Source organism: Phyllopteryx taeniolatus, chromosome 1 (genome assembly GCF_024500385.1).
Source record: "Phyllopteryx taeniolatus isolate TA_2022b chromosome 1, UOR_Ptae_1.2, whole genome shotgun sequence".
NCBI lineage: Eukaryota > Metazoa > Chordata > Actinopteri > Syngnathiformes > Syngnathidae > Phyllopteryx > Phyllopteryx taeniolatus.
In genome coordinates this window covers 4,451,057-4,476,623 of record NC_084502.1, presented here as the reverse complement: position 1 = coordinate 4,476,623, position 25,567 = coordinate 4,451,057, and the positions used below count along the sequence as shown (strand labels likewise).

Genomic DNA, 25,567 nt, shown 5'->3' with positions numbered 1-25,567 from the left:
AGTGGTTGAACTCCATCGACTCTCAAATTCCCCCTCAACTTAAAGACAGTCCTCAGAAAAACAAACTCCTACTTGAGCTCCTCAGGGAAGTCAGCGACAACTTCCACGATGTTATCATCAAACACACAGGTACTGTATTGACAATTATCAATCTGTGTGTCGTGTGCGGATGTGTGTGTGTGCACGCCGTACACCTTCCCTTAACTCTTAACGAGGCTTTTACACGATCAGGTTTTTTGGCACCGATCAGCGAGTTTACAAAACCGAGAACCGATCCGATCAAAAGATAGAGCAAGATTTAAATGACTTGTTCATTTACTGTATACACTTGTGTACTGTATATTCTCGAGTCAGGTCATGTATTCTAATCAGTCAAGTCAAACCAAGATTACATGACAGAAATAATGGGTTCTAACTTACTGTAATTCAATTACTTTATTGTAATTAAATTACTTCACACACACCGAAACTTTAGAGCATGATTCGACAGAAGGCCAGCATGTTTTCTTACAACCGTTAGTGCTAGCACTAGCTTGCTAGGCTACATAACGTTTTGTTGCCTGCTTGCGAGCCGTATCGTATTAAAAGTACGTGAACATACCTCAAGGAATCCTTAAATTAAAGTCCTCTCCCGAGCACCGGTGACCACCAACACACGTTTGTCCCCATTTTGTTCTTATAATACACGCATCGCGATGTCGTCGCCATGGTAAAAAGTGTATCCGGTTGCGTTTGATTAAAATAGATAAAGATAAAAGGTAAAGCCCAGTGATCCTAAAAGACTGGATGCGGTGGTATTGGAATGCAAGATTTTATTGCAGTAGCCTGACATAGTGCAATCGTGAAAGAGCAAATTTGTCTTGTAGTCTGATCCGCGCATTACTGGTCTATCTCAGACGAGTTGTCTGTCCCACACCACTGACATGATTTTGTTTTTAAATAACTATTGGCGGTCAGATATTTACAGTACTACATCAAAAGACATGCGACAAGGGTAAAAATAAACTAGCTTTTGGATTCAAAAATACTGTACACGATGGCCAAGCGGAGTAAAATTCTTTGCAATGATGTCATTGATCGGATCGGCGATATATGACATTAACGCTGATCAGCATAAAATGCTAATTATCGGCCGATACCGATCAGATCGGTGTAAAGTTTACTGTTAACGTACCATACATTTCGTAACACGACGTGTTTCTTTAAGTGACCACATTCCTAAAGGATCCAGAATACGAAGAACCTCCTCCGGAAAAGCAGATGTCTCTTCCACTTGAGTGAGTGTTTTATGGCCTCTGATTTGTCTTCAGTGGATATAGAGTAATCAATAGTTTGTTTGGCACCTTTTGTAAAATGCTCATGTTTTGTAGTATTCTTGAATATTCCCAAACACGACGCGGGAGCTTTGTCATAAACCGAAAGCTGATGAGGGCAAATTTGCACATTCTACATCCCATAATGCAAACTGTCTTGGAAATTGGCCACACCACCTTTTCTTCGATGGCCTTGGTGGATCTTACAGGATATAGGTAAGTAAACGGATGAAATGCAAAGGAGGTCAAATAAGCAAGTACTCATGCTTTTGTCAGGAATGAAGAAAGTTGTGCGTCGTTGTTGTTCAGGGCTATGGGTCCTGTTGATGGCAAGGCGTTGCATAAAGACCTGGCTGTAGAATGTGAGACAGCAGAGGAACAGATCATGAATACCTGGTTCCCTAAAGTCATCAATTTATTAACAAGTCCAAAAACACTGGGCTCAGTTAAAGAGGATGTACTGAATGCCTTCTTTGACTGCGCATGCACCCTCATCTCCAATCAGGTGAACTTCTGCCACCGTATATAGTCCAACAGTATTTGAGGTGTAAGGGTCATTCTTTGGCTTCAGTTTTCCATGGATTGGTTTGTCATTTAATTCAATGACGCAGTTTGTGTGGTTTCTCCTTTCTGACAAATTTATATTTTGTCTTTTCTAAATTTCCAGCTGAAAAACCTGCTTCAGAGGAGTGTGGAGGAGTTTGTCTACCCATTTCATCCAAACAACTACCACTTCTTACCAATCTTTCATATGACCCTAACATTTGATGAGAAGATGGGAATATACCCCACCTTAGAGGAACTTGAAGCAGATGTTTTTGAAATTCTTAATGTCATTACAAACACACTGCAGGTAAGCTCACATATAACAACAGATCTTTTTGTGCCAAGTCCCCCATCCCAATCTGCATGTTGAAGTGTACTTCAATACGATTTTGATATCTTTAGTGTTGATCCACAGAAAGTGCAGACGGTTCAGTCCTGGCTGGCACAATCCACTTCTGCGTATGTTGATGCCAAGGCCCCTGATCACACGCTTGCTTGGGCTCGTTTCACTGTAACGGCAACTGTGCGCAAGAATCTTGAAGAACCTGACCGATACTTTCAGAATTATGGTGATGGAAGCATAACCTCAAATCATTTAGTCATCCACCCTATGTGTTGAGCATGCTTTTCTAACATAGAGTTATTTTGTAGTTGACAACTATGACTGGTTAGTCAACGGAATTGCCCAGGCTCGAGTTGAGACCTTTGTCAATGAAACCCATTCATTTGGTGAATATATTACGGTGAGAATGCATAACTTCCGAATTGTACTGAGCCACTTTTTCCTGATGACTGTCAGTGGGTGATCTGTGCTTTCCAGCAAGTGGAGGAGTTTCGTGATTTGTCAAGGAAGCTTGGCAATCTCCCAACCAAAGTTCACTTTCCAATGGTCCAACTGTATTGTGAGGACCTGAACCAGGGACTGTCTAAAAAAGCAAAAACATGTGCCGAAATACTTATCAGCAACATGAAAGCCAAACACACTGAGCAAAATTTACAGTGAGTCTGATTTTGATTGAAAACTGTTCCTTTGTGGTGCACAGGGGTCCTTGACTGCTTGGAATTGTTTTGTGTCTTTTGAAAGGATCATCTCAGATTTTGAAACCATCCGAGAAACCGCTTTGAATGTGCCAGAGACTACAGATGAAATGGCAAAGATGATTGAATACATTGAAACAACTAAGACAAAGGGTATTGCGCTTCTTCATGAAAGAATAAAGGTGCAATTTAAAGATATACTTATTTGTTGGATCTTTTTCTTACACTTGCGTAACTGTTTTTACAGTCACAAAAGCACCATGATTTATTCCTTTAGAGCTAATGTTTTGAATCTTGTGATGTGACAGAAAGCCTACAGCAGACTAAGCTACCTTCTAGATGTCCACATATTTGAACCTGAAGATCTTGAACTCAATTCAACTGTCTTTATGTGGCCACTGAAAATCCTAGAGGTGTTTGAACTCAGCGATGAGGTAATGCTCCTGTTTGATCCAGAATGTGTATTATGGTTATGTGTTTTTTTAAGTACGGTCATGGAATGGATATGTGTTTTCAGGTTTTCCAGGAGGCAAAGAGGAAAGGGGAGAAGGAGATGCTCTCTAAAAGAGAAAGGGTAATGGTTCATCTAGCCAAGTTGGAACGAAGGGTTGACGAGTTCCCTCACTGCTCTGAGCTTGATATGATGCAGCAGGTACAGACTTTGTGTAGCAGCCTTGTAACAGAGTTGGAATAATCCTGCCTATGGTTAAAAAACAATGACATAAACAGTTATTTGGGGTATTTTTTACACTCTTATTTTTTGTACTTATAAATATAAACCCTTTCCTTTTCTTTCTATTTTGGACAGTACATGGCAGATATCAAAACAGTTCAGACCCTTCTCCAGGAGGCTGAGGAGTCAATTGAAGACATCCACAAAGACGAAACCTTTCATGAATGGGACCAATCATTTTACCCAGAAGTTGAGGTCATCAGACAGAATATTGAGCCATACCAAAAGTTGTTTTCATTTATACTTAGGTGGCAACGTGCAGAAAGCAGGTTTGATTTCAGTTTTAGCTTTTTGGGCCATATTCTCCCATGTGAGTTAAGTCGGAAAAGGTGCTCAGCTGCACGCTTTTCTGGCTCCGCATATTCTCCCGTAAATTCAAATCTGTCATTTACACACGCCTGTGCAAGCTCCACACTCTGGGTGGACCAACCTTGAAATGTGATGCGTTCACTGTAAAATCTGGCCATGCATGCATTTTCATTTTAAGCCCCTCTCCTCTTTCACTTCAGAAGCTGTTGTAAGTGTAACAGCCCATATAGGTGAAACATCATATTTCACGTTTTGATTCAGGCCCAGCGATAGCGACCACGAGGTGACGGCTAACTCGTCCTGATGGCCACACACCTGGCCCATGACGCCCACCTGTGCTGCAGCGATGGGAATGTCGTCAGTGCGCTTGTCTCACTGGCGACGATTAACCTTAAGTTACTTTTACATTTAAAATGGGATATATCTTCCAAATGTATTTCTATGGCATTCACGTCTCAGAAAAACTCCATGCTCTAGGAATTACAGCCAGCCTCAGTCTTCAAGGAGTCACACCTCTTTGGCCATTGTGCACATATGAGCCGCTTACGCATGGTGGGTGGACCAGGTCATGATGGGAGAATGCGTGTACCTTGAAGGGGTGCAAGAACAGGAGAATATGGCCCTTTCTGATTGAGTTAGAATATTCCCAATTGTGCCTTCTAATATGTTCTCTGTGAACAGCTGGATGGATGGTTCTTTCCTGGAACTAGATGGTGAAGGAATGGAAGTGAAAGTAGATGAGTTCTACAGGGAGATCTTCAAGACACTGAAGTATTTTCAGCAGAAAAAGAGCAAGAGTGAACAGGCTACTAAGAAGATAACATCAACAACCAGACGACGACGTGGTGAAGAAGAAGCCAAAGCAGAGAGTCCTACAATTGTCTTATGCTCCACTGTACTAGAGCAGGTCAAAGAGTTCAAGGTATCCAATGTTAACTGATTGTTGTGAGAAGGATTCCATGGTAATTTTTCCAACTCTTAAACCATTGTGTTTTTGTTTATAGGAACATAGTCCTTTATTGATTGTCATGTGTAATCCGGGCATCAGAGATCGCCACTGGCAACAGATGTCACAGATCGTTGGGTATGACCTCACTCCCGACGCTGGTACAACACTACGCAAAGTTCTTAAACAAGACTTAGCTCCTTACCTGGAAGAATTTGAATCAATCAGTGCCGCTGCTAGTAAAGTAAGTGTTCCTACAGTTTTATATTCCCGAGGAGAGGGTAGGTTAACTAAAATATTTCATTTTGTTTGCATGTTACAGGAGTTTTCCATGGAGAAAGCTATGAAAAACATGGTTACTGTTTGGGATGGTGTTTCCCTCCAGCATCAACCATACAGAGACACTGGTGTGTCCATCCTGACTGCTTTGGATGAAATTCAGGCAATGTTAGATGACCAGATTGTTAAAACTCAGACAATGAGGAACTCCCCATTCATAAAGCCCCTTGAAAACGAGATAAGGGTGAGTTTCAGGTTTGCATTAGCATCATGAGTAGCTGAACAAGGATTTATTTGGCTAACAGCATTTTTGTGAATGGCTCTATTTTGTGATTAGGTTTGGGAGGAGTGTCTTCTTCGTATCCAGGAAACCATTGACGAGTGGCTGAAGGTGCAGGCTCAATGGCTCTACCTTGAGCCCATATTCTGTTCTGCCGACATCATGCAGCAAATTCCAGAAGAAGGACGACTCTTCCAAATTGTTGACAAAAACTGGAAGGAGGTCATGCGGCACTGTGTTAAAGACTCAAAGGTAGTTGTCTACACGTGAGAACACTGTATCCTGGAAATGGCTTGTGTTCTATTGATGACAACAGGTAGGAAATGCTCTGCCTTGCTCTTTTACCAGCTTCTGGAGGCAACCTCAATGCCTGGCCTACTAGAGAAACTAAAAGAGTCCAACTGCCACCTGGACACCATCATGAAGGGACTAAATGACTATCTTGAGAAAAAGCGTCTCTTTTTTCCAAGGTGAACAAAACAATATTGTTTTATATATAATTGTCCATTTTTTTTCAAATCCCAAATCCCACTGCCAAATGTTGATAATGGTTGGATTGCTACTTGTCATCTAGGTTCTTCTTTTTGTCAAATGATGAAATGCTGGAAATTCTTTCTGAGACAAAAGATCCACTGCGTGTACAGCCCCATCTTAGGAAGTGCTTTGAGGGTATTGCCAAGCTAGACTTCCTACCAAATCTTGATATCCAGGTAGGCATTCACACAGTGCACTTGCTACATGGCAACTGTACACTTGGTTGACATACTTTCCTTAGGTGCTGACTTCTTTTTTGTTTTTACCCAGGCTATGTACAGCAGTGAAGGGGAGCGTGTTCCTCTAATCCAACTCATCTCTACAGCTGAGGCCCAAGGAGCAGTGGAGAAGTGGCTGGTACAAGTGGAAGACTTGATGATTCGGAGTGTTAGAGATGTAGTGGATCGCTCCAGAACGGTGAGCTACCAGTACTTTAAGTGAAATAGATCACGTCTCAGATTAAACATAAGTAAATCTCCAGATGATGTAATAGGCGAGGTGAGGAGAGTTCAGTTTTCATCCGAATGTAATTTTATTGACACCATCTGAAAAGGTGTTAATTGTAGGCTGGAGTGTTTTAGATTGCTTTACATTTATTAGTATTGATATCTTTAAGATTCAGATTCATAACATTTTTTCAATATTGACACCTAACTTGCCAGGTGGATGCATTATCCCATCAATGATAGAGATTGTGCTCCAAATCTGAGAGAAATCTTGAGTGTTTTGCTTCCATACTGTATATGTAATCTTGAAACCTTTGACGTTAAATGGGAGCAAAGGGCTGTTTTATTTTTTTGTCCACTGTAGATACTATCGGTATCAAGCGGAATGGTTGTTTTGACAGGCTTATGCTGAAACCTCACGGAACCAGTGGGTGAAGGAGTGGCCTGGGCAGGTGGTGATATGTACCTCACAAATGTTCTGGACCTTAGAGGTGCATGAAGCCATCAGGGGAGGGGCCGAAGTAAGAATCAGTTATCCTTTAAAGCATAAATAGACTGAATGAAGACGACTGAACTCATTGCTTAAAATAATGTTTTTAAAGAGTAGTGTGTGTCTCATAACTGCCTTTAAGTAGCCTTTTTAACCTGATTCGGCGCCTCATTATATTGGAAGAAGTAAACTCCAATAAAAATAATAACTCTCTTTGAACTGTCTTTCATGGCCTCTTCAGGGTGTGAAAAACTACTACCAGCAACTCCAGAAACAGCTAGCAGACATTGTGGGGCTAGTGAGAGGGAAACTACCCAAGCAAACACGGATTACTTTGGGAGCACTGGTGACAATTGACGTCCATGCCAGAGATGTTGTTATGGAACTCATTGAGCACGGTACCTCATGGCACAAAGGACTACATTCACTATGCTTTTTCTCATGTTTAACAACTCTTCCATCAACTCTTTTTACATGAATTTCTTTTTTTTAAACAGGTGTAGTAAATGAAAATGATTTTCGATGGCTAGCCCAGCTTCGTTACTACTGGAGCAACAACAATGTTCGAGTTCGCATTATAAACTGTGATGTTAAGTATGCGTATGAGTATCTGGGGAACTCTTTTCGTCTGGTCATCACCCCACTGACTGACAGATGCTACAGAACTCTGGTATGCATAAGACAATGATTAGACATGGGTATCCGTCACTTTAGTTTTTTCAATAAATGTTTCTATTTCAATATGAAATGCTTTACATGCCTTCACAGATCGGGGCGTTTTACCTCCATTTGGGTGGGGCACCTGAAGGTCCAGCTGGAACTGGAAAGACAGAAACCACCAAGGATCTAGCCAAAGCTTTAGCTGTGCAATGTGTGGTCTTCAACTGTTCTGATGGACTGGATTATCTTGCTATGGGCAAAGTAACATCAGACCAAAAAAAAAGCGTCATATCATATTATAATTTCTGCTTCAAACAAAGTTTGTTGTGTTCTGGTACATTTTCTCAGTTTTTCAAAGGTTTGGCTTCATCTGGAGCATGGGCTTGCTTTGACGAATTCAACCGTATTGAGCTTGAGGTCTTGTCTGTAGTGGCCCAGCAGGTCCTCTGCATCCAGAGGGCAATTGAGATGAACTTGGAGTACTTTGACTTTGAAGGAACTATGCTTAAACTCAACCCCAACTGTTTTGTTTCCATCACAATGAATCCTGGTTATGCAGGGCGCTCTGAACTTCCTGACAACCTGAAGGTCTTCTAACTTAATCAGTTATAGCACATGAGCTATTTTATCACAAATCGTGCTTTTGAAATGTGCATTTGGAGGTAGTAGCATGTGAATGTAAAATTAGTCAACATTATTTGTTCACAAACCTAAGTTTTTCTATTTGTCTTAATGTGGTGGTGGCCTTTCATGTTCCTCAGGTGTTGTTTCGAACTGTGACCATGATGGTCCCCAACTATGCGCTGATAGCAGAGATCTCTCTCTATTCATATGGATTCTTCAATGCCAAGCCTCTGTCAGTCAAGATTGCAATGACTTACAGGCTCTGTTCAGAGCAGCTCTCGTCCCAGTTCCATTACGATTACGGCATGAGGGCTGTCAAAGCTGTACTTGTGGCTGCAGGAAACCTCAAGCTCAAGTATCCCGACGAAAATGAGGACATACTGGTATTTGTGCTCAGCTTCATTCATCCACTGGTTTTGGTCCAAACTTCTTTGCTCTGTTTATTAATGTTTTTTTCTGCGTTAACATCTAGCTTTTGAGGTCTATCAAAGATGTTAACGAGCCCAAGTTTCTTTCGCATGATATTCCACTGTTCAATGGAATAACCAGCGATTTGTTCCCTGGCATCTCTCTTCCTGAACCTGACTATGAGGTAAGATGTGCCAATGTCATATTTACCTCGTCTGAAATCTCCACATGTATGCAGATTCATACTAGGTGGTACAGTATAAACAGTATAATACTGTATATTATGTGTAATCATGTTTTTGGCAGTTATTTTTGGAAGCTGCTCTTGAGTGCTGTGAAAAACACAATGTACAGTCAACACAGATCTTCCTAGAGAAGATGATCCAGACATACGAGATGATGATAGTTCGGCATGGGTATGCTACTTTTAAAATTCCAGGTTATCTCATTTTGGATGTGTTATGTTTCATGTTTTGGGCTAGAAAGTATTGTATTTCCCACAACTTGTGTCAACACGGCATTGCATCAAGGTAAAGTTTTATTATCAGGTTCATGCTGGTGGGAGAGTCATTTTCGGGGAAGACCAAAGTGCTCCATGTTCTCGCTGACACGCTGATTCTGATGAATGAAAAAGGGTACGGAGAGGAAGAAAAGGTCATCTTCAGGACATTGAATCCAAAGGCGATCACCATGGGACAGCTCTTTGGACAGTTTGATCTCATTTCCCATGAGGTGGGACCTTGGATCCACGTATTTAAAGCACAATTGTCTCACAGAGCTGTTTTTGTCTGCTACTTTGTTTTTTTTTCTTTTAGTGGACAGATGGGATTGTGGCCAACACGTTTCGCGAGTATGCATCGGCTGAAACACCAGAGCGTAAATGGGTAGTGTTTGATGGTCCTATAGATACGTTGTGGATTGAAAGCATGAACACCGTGTTGGATGACAACAAAAAGGTCCATAATGTATATAAATTACATTTTGGTGAGATTTATTGTCATTTGTTCCGACCATCTTTGTTTTTATATTCACACTACAGTTATGTCTGATGAGTGGAGAAATTATCCAGATGTCCAATCAGATGAGTCTGATTTTTGAAGCAATGGATCTGTCACAGGCCTCTGTAAGTTTGGAGTGATTGAATAACTTGCAAATGTGTTTTATATAATGCTGCTACAACTAAAACTATCCAATGGGAATTAGCTCTCAATACCAAATCTGATATAACGACAGCAAATTCTGAAATAGCATCTCTCCATGGCAGCCTGCCACAGTCAGTCGATGTGGTATGATCTACATGGAACCTTCTCAACTGGGCTGGGAGCCTTTAGTGATCTCCTGGATGAACACACTTCCTGATGTTCTGAAGAGTCCCGACCATAACAATCTGCTGCTAGAACTCTTTCACTGGCTGCTGCCACCTTCCTTCAGGATAGTGCGTAAACACTGCAGAGTAAGTATCACAAGACATTGGAGTAATTGAAATTAAAAAAAGGCAAAGTAAATATTAACGTCATTGTATTTGGCTCAAATGAGTATGCACCGATTTAGAGCAAACACGGTTTTCATTTCATTACTTTTTGTTTACAGGAAGTTGTGCCCACAACCAACTGGAACGCATCTGTGTCCTTGTGTAGACTGTTTGAGATATTGCTACTTGAACCACTAGAGACAGAGACAAATGACAAAACTATTCGAACCTGGATCTTGGTACAAATAATTACAATTCATCATATTGTTGATAGACTAGCATGTCCACAAAAATGCCCTGAATGGCATATTTGCTCTTCATACATTTCATTTGTCTTTTGTGCACTAACAGCCTTTATCTTTCTTATGATTGCAGGCAGCCTTTTCATTTTCCCTGGTGTGGTCTGTGGGTGGCAGCTGTGATACAAAAAGCAGGGAGAAATTTAATGAGTTCATCAGGGACACAATGTCTGGTAAGACAGCGGATCATCCAGTTCCTGATATTGTGGGCAAATGGGAGTGCCCAGTGGATGAGAAAGGCCTGGTTTATGACTATTTCTACGAGGTACCACTGAATTACATACAACCCCAATTCCAATGAAGTTGGACGTTGTCTTAAACATAAATAAAAACAGAATACAATGATTTGCAAATCATGTTCGACCTATATTTAATTGAATGCACTACAAAGATATTTAATGTTCAAACTGATAAACTTTATTGTTTTTAGAAAATAATCATTGACTTAGAATTTTATGGCTGCAACACGTTCCAAAAAAGCTGGGACAGGGTCATGTTTACCACTGTGTTACATCACCTTTTCTTTGAACAACATTCAATAAACGTTTGGGAACTGAGGACACTAATTGTTGAAGCTTTGTAGGTGGAATTCTTTCCCATTCTTGCCTGATGTACAGCTTCAGCTTTTCAACAGTCAGGGGTCGCCGTTGTCGTATTTTACGCTTCATAATGCACCACACATTTTCAATGGGAAACAGGTCTGGACTTCAGGCAGGCCAGTCTAGTACCCGCACTCAGGTCTGGACTTCAGGCAGGCCAGTCTAGTACCTGCACTCTTTTACTACAAAGCCACGCTGTTGTAACACATGCAGAATGTGGTTTGGCATTGTCTTGTATGTTTCTCCAAAACCTGTATGTACCTTTCAGCATTAATGGTGCCTTCACAGATGTGTAAGTTACCCATGCCATTGGCACTAACACAGCCCCATACCATCACAGATGCTGGCTTTTGAACTTTGCGTCCATAACAGTCCGGATGGTTCTTTTCCTCTTTGCCCCGGAGGACACGATGGCCACAATTTCCAAAAACAATTTGAAATGTGGACCCGTTGGACCACAGAACACTTTTGCACTTTGCATTAGTCCATCTTAGATGAGCTCGGGCCCAGAGAAGCCGGCACCGTTTCTGGGTTTTGTTGATAAATGGCTTTTGCTTTGCTTTGCTTTCAAGTTGCACTTACGGATGTAGCGCCAAACTGTATTTACTGACATTGGTTTTCTGAAGTGTTCCTGAGCCCATGTGGTGATATCCTTTACACATTGCTGTCGGTTTTTGACGCTTACATGCAGTGATTTCTCCAGATTCTCTGAACCTTTTGATGATATTATGGACCGTAGATGATGATATCCCTAAATTCCTTGCAATTGTACGCTGAGGAACATTGTCCTTAAACTGTTGGACTATTTTCTCACGCACTTGTGCACAAAGAGGTGAACCTCGCCCCATCTTTTCTTATGAATGACTGAGCAATTCAGGGAAGCTCTTTTTATACCCAATCATGGCACCCACCTGTTCCCAATTAGCCTGTTCACCTGTGGGATGTTCCAAACAGGTGTTTGATGAGCATTCCTCAACTTTCGCAGTCTTTTTTTCCACCTGTCCCAGCTTTTTTGGAACGTGTTGCAGCCATAAAATTCTAAGTTAAGGATTATTTGTTAAAAACAAAAAGGTTTATCAGTTTGAACATTAAATATCTTGTCTTTGTAGTGTATTCAATTAAATATAGGTTGAACATGATTTGCAAATCATTGTATTCTGTTTTTATTTGGTTAACACAACATCCCAACTTCATTGGAATTGGAATTCTGAAGTGTTTGTCTTTTAAAGTGCACATTTTTAATCACTGCATTACAGTACTCTAATAAATCTAATGTTCAGTTTAAAGGAAAAGGCAAATGGATTCACTGGAATGATACAATCAAAAGTGTCAGCCTGGGGGACAAAAGCACCAAAGTGCAGGACATCATTGTTCCCACCATCGACTCAGTTCGCTACACCTTCCTAATGGACATTTGTATCACCTATGGAATGTGAGTATGGTCACAGAAATATTCATGGTTTGAGTTTGTCCACTTGTGTTAACTGTTTCAATATCTGTTTCTCTGCTCAGACCTCTGCTGTTGGCTGGCCCTACTGGCACTGGAAAGTCAGTGTATGTAATGGAGAAGTTGATGAACGGTCTGGACAAAGATCTCTTTTTACCCCTCTCAATCAATTTTTCTGCCCGCACCACTGCCAACCAAACACAGGTCAGCTGGAACCACTGATGAATATGAATGTCCTTGCAACTTTGAATATCCTTATGCTTTATTCTTTGTGTTTTCCAGAACATCATCATGGCCAAATTAGATAAGAGACGGAAAGGTGTCTTTGGCCCCCCAATGGGGAAGAAATACCTAATTTTCATAGATGATGTGAATATGCCAGCACTGGAGCAGTTTGGAGCTCAGCCTCCAGTGGAGCTTCTTCGACAGTTTTTTGATCACAAGAAGTGGTATGCGTCATTACCAACTCAACACCAAACAAAGAGGAACATTGAATGGAAGAGGACAGAATATATTGCTGGGCTAATCTATTATTTTCCGACAGGTATGACCTGAAGGATACTTCCGGCATCAAATTAGTTGACATCCAGATTATTGCAGCCATGGGTCCTCCTGGTGGGGGGAGGAATGCTGTGACATCTCGCTTCCTGCGCCACTTCAACATTTTTAGCATAAATTCTTTCAGTGATGAGACCATGGTTCGCATCTTCTCCATTATGGTGGCGTTCTATCTCAAGAACAATGAATTTCCACCAGAATATTTTACCATTGGCAGCCAAACGGTGACAGCAACCATGGAAGTGAGTTCTCCAAATAGGACACCTACATTCCTGTCAACAAACCCTTGACTTTCCAATACTGGAATTTTCCAAATGTCTTTTTCAAAGGTCTACAAGCAAGCAATGGAGAACTTACTTCCGACGCCAGCCAAGTCTCACTACACTTTTAACCTGCGGGACTTCTCGCGTGTTATACAAGGGTGTCTGCTTGTGAAAAGCAAATCTCTGGAGAACAAACGCACTATGATTCGCCTATTTGTCCATGAGGTCTTCCGCGTCTTTTACGATCGTCTGGTGGATGACAAGGATCGAGCGTGGTTCTATCAGCTGATGAGCAAGATCCTCAAGGACCACTTCAATGAAAACTTTAACCAGGTGTTTGAGCACCTGAAACAAGGCAGCAAAGTATGTTGACTGTTTTTTTTTTTTTTTTTACTGTTTGTTTGTGGATTATTCTGATGTCAGAAGTTTGACAGTTGGAGTTGCTCAGGCCTGTCTTCATTCATGCTGCCTGAGGTCAAAATTTGTGATGTTTCTACAAATGACACATAGGTTGAATGCAATTCTAATTTATATTTTTATTTTGGCAGTTGGTCGAGCAAGACATGCAGACTCTACTGTTTGGTGATTACATGAATCCTGACCTCGAGGCTGATGATCGGTTGTATGCTGAGGTGGCTTCCGTAGAAAGCTTTGCTGAGGTGGTGGAGGCATGTCTTGTTGAATACAACCAGATGAACAAGAGTCGCATGTATCTTGTCATCTTCCGGTAAATCACAATGCAGCAAAGAGTCAATTGAACCCAAGGATGTACAGTATTGTATTAAAAACCGCTGCATTCATGTGATATTTTTAGGTTAATTTTTCTTTTAAAAAAAAATAATTTATTTTTAATTTATTTATTGAGCACAACTAAATAGCATTAACAGAGTAGTCACAATTAAAAATGTGTCCGATGTAGCTATGTCTTGGAGCACCTGTCCCGCATAAGCCGTGTCTTGAAGCAGCCAGGAGGGAATGCCCTGTTAGTAGGAGTGGGAGGCAGTGGACGCCAGTCCATCACTCGTTTGGCCACGTTCATCGCCCAGATGAACCTTTTCCAGCCTGAGATTTCAAAGAGTTATGGAATGGTTGAGTGGAGGGATGACCTCAAGGTCAGTGTTGTGCTTGTAATCTGCATACAACAGAAGTGTTTTTAGATTTGTGCTTTAAGTGCAATGTAACACATTTTAACATATTACAGAAGCTGCTCAAGGATGCAGGGGTGAAGGGTCAAAGAATAGTTTTTTTGCTCACTGATGCTCAGATTAAAGATGAAGCTTTTCTTGAAGATGTAAACAGTGTCCTGAACACAGGAGAGGTGCCCAATATGTTTGCTATGGATGAGAAACAGGATATCATTGAGGTATGACATTAAAATGATCCAAGTGTTTTGTACAGTGCTTTTGCAGTGTATTTATCATACTTAAATGTTTACTATCATGAGACCAATTTCAATATATCACAAAGACAACCAAAACAAATATAAAAGGCAGTTTATAAATTATGATTTTATGAAGGGGAAGATAATACAAATCTAACTGGCACTACCTATTTAAAGAGGTACAGTAATTGCCCCCTGAATATAATAACGGGTTGGCAGTAACAATAATCTTTTGCATCGCTCTGCAGGAATTTTGGCCGACTTGCTTTTGCATTTTTTTAAATTTTACTTCAGTTATATTGGAAGGTTTCTGAGCATGAGCTGCCCATTCAAGGTGATACCAAAGCATCTCAATTAGATTTAGGTCCAGACTTTTGACTTGACCACCCCAAAACCTTTATTTATTTATTTATTTTTTCGCAATTCTGAGGTGGACTTGCTGGTATGTTTTGGGTCCCTGTTCTGCTGCTGTACCCAAGAGCGCTTGAGCATGAGAGCACGAACTGATGGCCAGAGGTTCACCTGTACAATTTCCTAGCAGATTTCATTGTTCTATTTATCAAAGCAATTCATCCAGGTCCTGAGGCAGAAAAGCAGTCCCAGACTCTTCACACTGCCACCACCATGTGTGACACCTTGCAAAATGTTCAACTTATATATATTTCTTCAAAGGTCTTGAAGTTTTTTGGCAAATTTGAGAGGAGCCTCTGTTGTTTTTTTTGTCTGCAGTATTTTTTTTGCCTTTGATCTCACCCATTATACAATGTTTGCCCAGTGTTTTTCCTTCCAGTTGTGTCATTAACACTAACCTCAACTGATGCCAGTGAGGCTAGCAGTTGTTTGCATGTTCTGGGTTCTTTTGTGACCTCCTGGATGGGTCAGCATTGCACACTAGGAAAGATTTTGGTTCGCCAACCATTCCTGGGAAAGTGTCACCACTGTTAACAGTTTTCTTAAATTGAGCACAGTTGCTCTGACTGAGGTTTGCTGGAATCCCATATCCTTTGAAATGGATTTGTAACCTTTTCCACACTGATAGATTTCAATCACCTTTTTCTCATTTGTTAATGAATTTCTCTGGGTTGTGGCACGATGTGTTTTCTTTTCTTGTAGCCTACTTTGTCTAACAGGTACTAGTTGTGATTTCTTGATTCAACAAATTTGGTGGTAATCAGGCCTGGTTGTGGCCAGTGAAATTTAACTCACTGTGAACTCATCATGATCTAACAAGAGGAGGGGCAATTCATTTTTTTACATAAGACCAGATAGTAGAGCACAAACCGTACACACACAAAAAAAGGAATGGATGCATATAAAATCATACCGTAAAAAAAACTGCATTTGATATTTACTTGGGATGTTTTTGTGAGATAGTACAATTGTCTACATGATCCAAAACATTTAGGTGTGAAAAAATGTGCAAAAAAAATTTTAATCCAAACATAAGAAATCAGGAAGGGGGCAAATACTTTTTCACGCCACTGTACCGTATGTATTACTGTACTGTGCTGTTGGAAAGTGCTTCTTGTCTGCATCTCCGTATGCCTCTTCGCCTGCCGGACCATCACGTATGGAGTTCACGATCGTCAACTCTGCATTTATATTTACAAATAATCTCATTCTCTTCCCATTTCTAGACTGTACGTCCCATTGCCCAAGCGAAGAATAAGAGCGTAGAGTTGAGCTCTTTGACTCTGTTTAACTACTTCGTGGCACGCTGCAAGCAGAACCTGCACATCGTTGTGGCCTTCAGTCCTATTGGCGAAGCTTTTCGTAATCGCCTGCGCCAGTTTCCGTCTCTAATTAACTGTTGCACCATAAACTGGTTTCAGGTACTACATATGCATGATCAATTAGAGTTTTTGCTGATGTATGAAAAAGTCACATAAAGAACACATGCATCCATCCATTTTCCATATCACTTATCCTCACGAGGGTTGCGGGCATGCTGGAGCCTATCCTAGCTGACTCTGGGCGAGAAGCGGGGTACACCCTGAACTGGTCGCCAGCCAATCACAGGGCACAAACAACCATACACACCCACATTCACACCTATGGGCATGTTCTTTGGGTATGTGAGGAAACTGAAGTACCCAGAGAAAACCCACTCAGGCACGGGGAGAACATGCCAACTCCACATAGGCGAGGCCGGATTTGAACCCAGGTCCTCAGAACTCTGAGGCAGATGTGCTAACCAGTTGTCCACCATCCAAAGAACACAAAGGTTCTCATATACTGTATACACAGTGTACTCACTGTAGGTCAGTTTTCATTTGGGCACATGAGGAAAATTTTCCATTTTGGTTGACTGTCTTAAGTACGTATGGTTTTTCTTGCTTGTGTGAAAAATGTAACACATTTAACTGCACCCTAACAGCCTTGGCCAGAGGAGGCTCTTGAGCGGGTAGCCAACTCTTTCCTGCAGCCGCTGGAGATGAAAGACAATGAGACGAAGGAGGTCGTATCCATCTGCAAAACATTTCACACCTCTGCAAGTCAACTTTCAGTGAGGTGTGACTTAGTAATAAATAAGATTAAGAGTACATTATATCAGCTTCTGTTTACACTTTTTTCTTCGCAGATTCCTCTCTGAGCTAGGTCGCCATAATTATGTTACACCTACATCCTATCTGGAGCTCATGGCAGCTTTCAGTCAGCTCCTCACTAAGAAAAGAGATGCAGTCATGAAGGCAAAGAGGAGATACACCAATGGTCTGGAAAAACTAGCCTTTGCTGAATCTCAGGTACATGCTACAGTTTCATTTGATTCTTCTTTTCTTTTCTTCTTTTATGTAATGGTTTCTGTTTTTTCAATAGATAATGCATTGTTTTCCTCCAACATTTTAAGTTAAAAGTAATTGACTTAATCTTACACCTGATGGGTGAGAAGGCACTCAATAAGAGTCAATTTATATTCAAAAAATATCTTGATTTTTCGTGATATGTCCCCTTTAACATTATGCCTCTGAAGGTTGGCGAGATGAAACTGGAGTTGGTTGACTTACAGCCCAAACTGGAATTGGCACAGATAGAAAATGAAAAAATGATGAAGGTAAAGACATTGCGCAGCATTAAACTCCAATTGCATGTTATAATGTGGAAAATGCAACAAAAATATGCAGTCTCCTGTGATGACCTGTAGGTGATCGCAGTGGAATCTGTTGAGGTGGAAGCTACAAGTAAACTTGTGAGTGTTGAAGAAGAGGCCACAGCTGTCCAAGCTGCTGAGGCTCAAGCGCTGAAGGATGAGTGTGATAGTGAATTGGCTGAGGCCATCCCTGCTCTGGAGGAAGCAACCTCAGCTTTGAACACCTTAAAGGTAAGACCCCTCCGAACTAAGCCAACATATGCCTTGTATGTAACCTTTTCGATGACCTTCAGTTACCTTCTTGATTGCAGCCTGCTGACATTACCGTTGTGAAGTCCATGAAAAACCCACCCGATGGAGTTAAGCTGGTGATGTCAGCTGTGTGTGTAATGAAAGGATTGTCTCCAGATAAGGTGGCTGATCCTGCTGGGTCAGGAAAAAAGGTTAGTCCATGTTAAAAGATCACTAATTGAAAAATAGCATTTGCGTCACAAAAACAGCATTTGCATGAAAACACCGCATTTGTTTTCCCCATGACCTTTTCTTTATTGGCTAGGTTTTGGACTACTGGGGTCCAAGCAAGAAGCTACTGGGTGACATGAACTTTTTAAGGGATCTAAAAGAATATGACAAGGATAATATTCCTGTGAGTGTCTATAAATCGTCATTCTCAATGCATTAAGAAAACAACTACAATTTATGTCTTGCCTTAATTACAGGAGGAATCAATGCAAAAAATCCGCGCTACCTACATGACCAATCCTGACTTCAGCCCTGCTAAGGTGGCAAAAGCCTCCTCAGCAGCAGAGGGCCTTTGCAAGTGGATCAAAGCAATGGAGTCCTATGACAGGGTGGTGAAGGTGTGGCTTTGCTTCTTTTGCACTTAAAATTGAAATACACTTGTGCCTCCAGGTATACTAATTTCCGTGCTTTTAGATTGTGGCTCCCAAAAAGGCCAAACAAGCAGAGGCTCAGGCAATGCTGGCTGCTGCCATGGCCACGCTTTCAGAGAAGAGAGCCCAACTTAAGGAGGTTATGGACCGTTTGGCTGACCTGCAAAGAATATCTCAGGAGAAGACAGAGGAGAAGGCCAAGCTAGAAGCCCAAAGAGATCTGTGTCAACAGAAGTTGGAGAGAGCTGAGAAACTCATTGGTGGTCTGGGTGGGGAGAAAACAAGGTGATGAATGGCTTAACACCTTTTTTTTTTTTTTTTGGATTGATAAGAATTGCAATGATAGCCATATGCCACTTAGTAAACATGTTTTTCCTCAGATGGTCTAAAGCTGCAGATGATCTTCAGAACACATATGATAACCTTTCTGGGGATGTCCTTATCTCTGCCGGTGTCATGGCCTACCTGGGCGCTTTCACTGCAAGCTTTAGACAGGATTGCACCAATCACTGGATCAAATCGTGTCAAGTCAGTCTTCTAATTCTTTAATTGACACACAAAATCCCTCTCTCATTTGTAGCATATATGAATGTTCTCCTCATCATTATTTTATATCTCTAGTCTAAGAGCATTCCATCATCAGATGATTTCTCTCTCAGTAAGACCTTGGGAGATCCTATTAAGATTAGGGCGTGGAACATTGCTGGCCTTCCCACTGACTCTTTCTCGATTGACAATGGTGTCATTACCAGTAATTCACGTCGATGGTGAGAACGTAGAAGCCTTTTACAAGCTATGGTAACGCAATGGCTGCATTGCTCAGAAATGCTACCTTCAATCAATTACAAAACCTGTCAGAAAGATGTCAATAAATATATTTTCTCTTTCATTGTGGTTGTGTGAAACATTGAAATCATTCTGTCCCAGGATTGTGTTGATCTATCCCTGCTCTTTCAGGCCCCTGATGATTGACCCTCAGGGTCAGGCCAACAAGTGGGTGAAGAATTCAGAGAAAGACAACAAGTTGAACATTATCAAATTAACAGATGACGACTATATGAGAACTTTGGAAAACTGTATTCAGTTTGGAAGCCCCTTGCTGCTCGAAAATGTAGGAGAAGAGTTGGACCCCTCACTAGAACCTCTACTCCTTAAACAAACCTTCAAACAAGGTGCTAATGTTGCACAGCTGCCAAAAGGCAATCTGGTATTCCGAATTTAAACCTGTAAAAATTATAATTTCGGTCATGCTTGTTTCACCTAGGTGGTGTGGAATGTATAAAACTGGGGGAGAGCGTGATTGAGTACTCCCCCGAATTCCGCTTCTACATCACCACGAAGCTGAGGAACCCTCATTATCTACCAGAACTGGCCACTAAGGTGTCTTTGCTGAACTTCATGATCACCCCAGAAGGCTTAGAGGACCAGCTGCTGGGGATTGTGGTTGCTAAGGAAAGGTACTGCATTACTGATCATTCACTCAAATATTTGGTCTCTTCATTCAAGTTTTATTCTGCTTCATGTGCTTTGCAGGCCAGAGCTTGAAGAGGAGAGAAATGCACTCATTTTGCAGTCAGCTGCAAATAACAGGCAACTGAAGGAAACTGAGGACAAGATTCTTGAGACACTTTCATCCTCGGAGGGAAATATTCTGGAGGATGAGAGTGCCATTCAGGTCCTAGATTCTGCAAAGATCATGTCCAATGAGATTACAAAGAAACAAAAGGCACGTACTGTGCTCAACATTCAAGATCTGGGTTGCTGATGTGATGGATTTTTTTTCTGACTACATTGTGTTCATGAATTCCCCAGATTGCAGAGGAGACGGAGATCATGATAGCCGAGTCTCGAGAGTGTTACAGATCGATTGCCAAGCACTCCTCTGTTCTGTTCTTCACCATTGCTGACCTGACCAACATAGACCCAATGTATCAGTACTCTCTCAGCTGGTTTGTCAACCTCTATATAAACTCTATCCAAGACAGGTGAGTGATTCACACAATGTTACTCTTTTATGAGTGCCATGGGATCACATGATGACATTTATGAGCCTTTTTTTATAGCCAGATAATGGTCAACTAACACAACGCTTGCATGCCGTATCATGGATTGGTGTATACAGTACTTAAGGTGTCATTACTGCTTTTAGTGGTAGATGTTACGTTGCAGTCTTGAACATTACTTGAAACATTAAAACAAATGACAGGAAGCAATAGTAAGTTACTATTACTTGTGAATTCACTGAAGGTTTTAAGAGAACAGTTGTAGGTTTTCAATTGACTACATGATAACAAGCAACATTGAGCTGGAGAGTATTTTTCTGAGAAGCCTCTTCTGTTTTTATGTAGTAAGAAGTCCAAGATCCTGGAAAAGCGGGTCATGTACCTGGTTGATCACTTCACCTATAACTTGTTCTGCAACGTCTGTCGCTCTCTGTTTGAGAAGGATAAACTTCTCTTCTCCTTTATCCTCTGTTGCAATCTACTTCTGTGAGTGTCACAAACTATTTATGGAAGATACTGACTTGTTTTGATCATTGTTCTGCCTGGTCCAAATAAAATCAATACTGACATTTCCACCAGGGCAAAAGATGAGATTGAGTACTCTGATTTGATCTTCTTGATGACGGGAGGCGTGGGCCTGCAGAACACCCTCGCTAATCCCGATCCCAGCTGGCTGCAGGAGAAGAGCTGGGATGAGATTTGTCGAGCCAATGAGCTTCCTGGCTTAAAAGGAGTGAAGTGAGAAAAGTTCAACAATTCTTGAATTGTTCAGAATTCTATTGCTATAAAGTAAGAATATTACTCAACATGTTTTAAATTGTTCCACCGTTATTGTGCTTGTCCCACAGAAACTCTTTCATTGAGCGCCCAGAACTTTTCAAACCTATTTTTGACAGTAAAGAGCCGAGCAACGTTCCTTTGCCCTCACCTTGGGATGATAAACTCAATGAACTGCAGAAGATAATCATTGTCCGCTGTCTCAGGCCTGACAAGATTGTGCCAGCTGTAAACAAATATGTAATAATTAAGCTTGGGAAAAAATTTGTTCAGCCCCCTCCCTTTGACCTAAGCAAGAGCTACCTGGACTCTAATGCCACCATCCCGCTGGTGTTTGTGCTTTCTCCTGGTGCTGATCCCATGGCTAGTAGGTTCTGCAGTTTACTTCTGAAACTTTATGTAACGCTGACACGAATATTCCTGACCCATTAACGCTTCCCAGGCTTACTGAAGTTCGCAGCTGACAAGGACATGGGGGGTAATAATTTCCAGTCCATTTCTCTGGGGCAAGGCCAAGGACCCATTGCTTCCAAAATGATATCTACAGCCATGCAGAATGGGACATGGGTGTGTTTGCAGAATTGTCATCTGGCTGTGTCCTGGATGTCCACCCTGGAGAAGATCTGTGAGGATTTTAGTCCTGCAACATGCCACCAAGACTTCCGACTTTGGCTCACAAGCTACCCTTCGCCCAAGGTAAAGTCCAACATTATGTATGCCAACATGTAGCACAGCTTGGTTTTATCTGGTTCAGGTCCTGAAAACGGACCCTCTGTGATACCAGTTTCCAGTCACCCTTCTGCAGAATGGGGTGAAAATGACTAACGAGCCCCCGACAGGACTTCGACTAAACATATTGCAGTCATACACGTCAGATCCTGTTGGTGACCAAAACTTCTTCAATAATTGCACAAATAAGGAACTGGTGAGTTGGGGGACATTGATGTCGTTAGTTGACCACACTACTAAATATAGATTGATTTCTTCAACATTAACTGTATTGTCTTTTAGGTCTGGGAAAAGCTCCTGTATGGGCTGTGCTTCTTCCATGCGCTTGTACAGGAGAGAAGGAAGTTTGGCCCATTAGGCTGGAATATTCCTTATGGCTTCAATGAGACAGACCTTCATATAAGTATCAGACAGCTCCAGGTAATCATTTCCAGTGACAAAATTACTACCATCACATGCATCTAAAGGTGTGTCCTTTGTCTTTCTTTGTAGTTGTTTATCAATCAATACGATGATGTGCCCTTCGAGGCCATAACTTACCTGACTGGAGAGTGCAACTATGGAGGCCGCGTAACTGACAACTGGGATCGGCGCCTGCTGAATACCATGTTGGCTGACTTCTACAACAGGGACGTTGTGGATAAACCTTCTTTTCCTTTCTCACCAAGCGGTGATTATGTTGCCCCCCCTAAATCCTCCTATGATGACTACCTTCGATTCATCAAGGTAAAGCTTTGCATCCAGCAAGTAGTTATTAGTTAGTTTGTGAGACTTTCAACAGAGTAACAATACCTTTGCTGTATACCAGGAGCTTCCAGTCAGTCAGCATCCAGAAATATTTGGGATGCACGAAAATGTGGACATTTCGAAGGACCTGCAGCAGACGAAGCTGTTGTTTGATTCACTGCTTCTCACCCAGGGAGGAGGATCTAAGGGAGGGGGTAGCTCTGGGAGTGACAGTGCTCTGTATGACATAGCGAATGACATCCTCACTAAGGTATGATAGAATGTATCTCTTAATTTGTTCATTCTTAAGAGTGCTAATGGCATACCATTGAGAGACAGTCCAAGTTGAGGCACTTCTTATTAACTGCTCTCTATTCTTTTAAGGGACAGAATGCAGATTTGGATTGAGAAATTTATTTATTGAGCTGGATGTTTTTCCCAAAATTTGAATATTTTTTGTCATGAATATTCGCAGTAATAATCAAGTTTATTTCATCTCATCAGCTTCCAAATAATTTTGACATCGAAGTATCGCTCAATAAGTACCCGGTGCTCTACAAGGAGAGTATGAACACTGTGCTTGTCCAAGAAATGGAGCGCTACAACACGTATGGACATACACACTTTTATAGAATTTGATGCAAAAATATATATATACATATAAAAACCACAAATAAACCACTTAATCTGACCTGGTTTTCCTTCTCAGGCTTTGTAGTACCGTCCGTGTTAGTCTACAGAACCTGCTAAAGGCCCTCAAGGGTTTAGTGGTCATGGATGCTGAGCTGGAGGGAATTGCAATTAGTTTGGCAGTGGGCAAGGTTCCAGAGCAATGGGCCAAACGCTCGTATCCAAGCCTCAAGCCCCTGGGCAGCTACATTAATGACTTTCTCACAAGGCTTAAGTTTTTGCAAGTGAGTCACAATTTGTCTCTACATGAGGATGTCCCATCCGCTTAGGTTTTCACTTGAATTCTCTGTACATATAGGACTGGTTCAGTGACGGTAAGCCCAGTGTGTTCTGGCTGTCAGGATTCTTCTTCACCCAGGCCTTCCTAACAGGGGCTACGCAGAACTACGCCAGAAAATACAATGTTCCGATTGACCTGCTGGGCTTTGACTTTGAGGTCAACACACACTTTTTATCTTCAACACAATCAGCCACTCAGTTTTGAGCTTAAATGCTCTTACTTTCTTGACCTCAAACGATGTCTTTAAGCCATTCCTTGTGTAATGTTCTCATTTGATCCTACAGGTTCTTCCTATTGATCAGTCAGACACGCCTCCAGAAGATGGTGTCTACATTTATGGGTTGTTTCTTGACGGAGCTCGATGGGACAAAGAAAGGTAATGTGGTCCACAGAAGGGTATTTTACAAGAATGATCATTATTTGAAGTGCATGATGACCACTTGAAAAAAGGTTCACTGGTGTTTTTTCGATCCGCAGTGGAGTTTTGATGGAGCAGTATCCCAAAATCCTCTTTGACACAGTACCCATTATCTGGATAAAACCAAGTAAGTGTGCATTTCGATGTGTTTTTTTTACACTGGCATCACAACCACGCATCTTCTCATGACACCAAGATCTCAACTTAATGCTAGTTTTTACTTTTATTGGTTAATTTCCATGTTATAATTCCTTGCCTCTTTTTCTCCACCATGCAGCAAAAGACATCCCAGAGGAATCTGACGGCCGCTATCTTTCTCCTCTCTACAAGACCACCGAGAGGAGGGGCACCCTCTCTACAACAGGACACTCTACCAATTTTGTCATTCCGATGTTGTTGCCCACTGCCAAGCGCCCTCAGCACTGGATCAAACGCGGAGTGGCACTACTCTGTCAGCTTGACGACTGACTAAGCGCGTCACTGGCTCTTACAGATGGTTTCAACCATACACAAACGACAATATATGTACATATAATTTGGCTAGTTTTGTTTATGGGTTGATTAGCAACAGATATTTTAACCCAAATAGGGTAGTAGCAACAAATGTAGACAGACAATGTAACAATACTCACAGGCATGTAGTCTTTATCCTCTGCAAAAAGAAGACAAATATTACTGCAGTTTACTGAATTTAGCTGTCTTCTTTGTATTTGTTGTCTGTATTATACTGCACCCGCCCCCCCTCCAGTGACCAAAGCATGCACACAGGAGACGCACAATAATAAAATCATGATGCGCAAACTGTTTAATTCTTTACATTCTATTTAAGTATGTTATTGTATGTTTTATAAAGAACAATACTGTAAAGTGCTATTTTTCTTATTAAAAAAAAACATGTTCCAACAGTTTTCGTTGTTTTTTTTTGGGGGGGGGGAGTGGTGGTGGAAAGGATTAAGGGCATTTTCATTTATTTCAATGGGGAAGGATGATTTATGGTACGAGTGTTTAGAGCTACGAGTGTGGTCACAGAAGGAATTAAAACTCAAGTTAACGCACCGCTGTATATGGTCAATGCTGTTTTTTGTTTGTTTTTTAACTCAGCAAGGTTGGGAGGAACAATCCATGAAGAACTCGTATTGATAGGTTGTGGGGTCTCAGGTTTCTTTTGGCACCCTTTTTAGACCATATGTTCACCTTAGTTATGATACTGTATGACCTTTCACCTCAAACCTCTGATAACACTAACAAAGTTGTAATCCCTTTAATTCTTGTGTTTGGTTAAAATTGCATAAACTGATCTGAGCTATTACCTCAGCAATGGATCAAAACCAGGTGCAAT

At 41.4% G+C, this 25,567-nt stretch overlaps 1 protein-coding gene and 1 long non-coding RNA gene across 2 annotated transcripts; one reads left to right on the top strand and one right to left on the bottom strand.

The window, feature by feature from the left end:
- Window positions 1–1,148: 1,148 nt before the first annotated feature.
- LOC133470851 (dynein axonemal heavy chain 12-like) lies at window positions 1,149–25,452 on the top strand. Its single transcript, XM_061759792.1, has 69 exons — window positions 1,149–1,277; window positions 1,371–1,529; window positions 1,623–1,818; window positions 1,981–2,166; window positions 2,275–2,428; window positions 2,511–2,602; window positions 2,680–2,858; window positions 2,944–3,079; window positions 3,206–3,331; window positions 3,415–3,549; window positions 3,706–3,899; window positions 4,621–4,861; window positions 4,944–5,129; window positions 5,208–5,408; window positions 5,502–5,696; window positions 5,793–5,914; window positions 6,019–6,154; window positions 6,249–6,395; window positions 6,826–6,945; window positions 7,156–7,312; window positions 7,412–7,584; window positions 7,683–7,835; window positions 7,923–8,162; window positions 8,336–8,581; window positions 8,671–8,790; window positions 8,913–9,022; window positions 9,155–9,338; window positions 9,422–9,562; window positions 9,646–9,729; window positions 9,871–10,059; window positions 10,197–10,316; window positions 10,453–10,641; window positions 12,256–12,407; window positions 12,488–12,626; window positions 12,705–12,871; window positions 12,967–13,222; window positions 13,310–13,606; window positions 13,792–13,970; window positions 14,163–14,355; window positions 14,445–14,606; window positions 16,262–16,456; window positions 17,002–17,135; window positions 17,206–17,368; window positions 17,596–17,676; window positions 17,767–17,943; window positions 18,024–18,155; window positions 18,269–18,358; window positions 18,432–18,572; window positions 18,649–18,890; window positions 18,986–19,133; window positions 19,227–19,372; window positions 19,563–19,777; window positions 19,870–20,062; window positions 20,139–20,331; window positions 20,418–20,590; window positions 20,954–21,094; window positions 21,188–21,346; window positions 21,457–21,752; window positions 21,828–22,081; window positions 22,170–22,310; window positions 22,397–22,534; window positions 22,607–22,840; window positions 22,923–23,111; window positions 23,345–23,448; window positions 23,550–23,754; window positions 23,829–23,966; window positions 24,095–24,186; window positions 24,288–24,375; window positions 24,523–25,452. The coding sequence occupies exons 1-69, from the start codon at window positions 1,261–1,263 to the stop codon at window positions 24,694–24,696; spliced, it is 11,349 nt and encodes a 3,782-aa protein (XP_061615776.1). The 5' UTR covers window positions 1,149–1,260; the 3' UTR covers window positions 24,697–25,452.
- Window positions 14,006–17,338, bottom strand: LOC133471295 (uncharacterized). Its single transcript, XR_009786171.1, has 3 exons — window positions 16,112–17,338; window positions 14,498–14,577; window positions 14,006–14,375 (listed from the first exon to the last, which is right to left on the bottom strand). It is a non-coding gene; the product is annotated as an uncharacterized LOC133471295 (long non-coding RNA).
- Window positions 25,453–25,567: the final 115 nt, after the last annotated feature.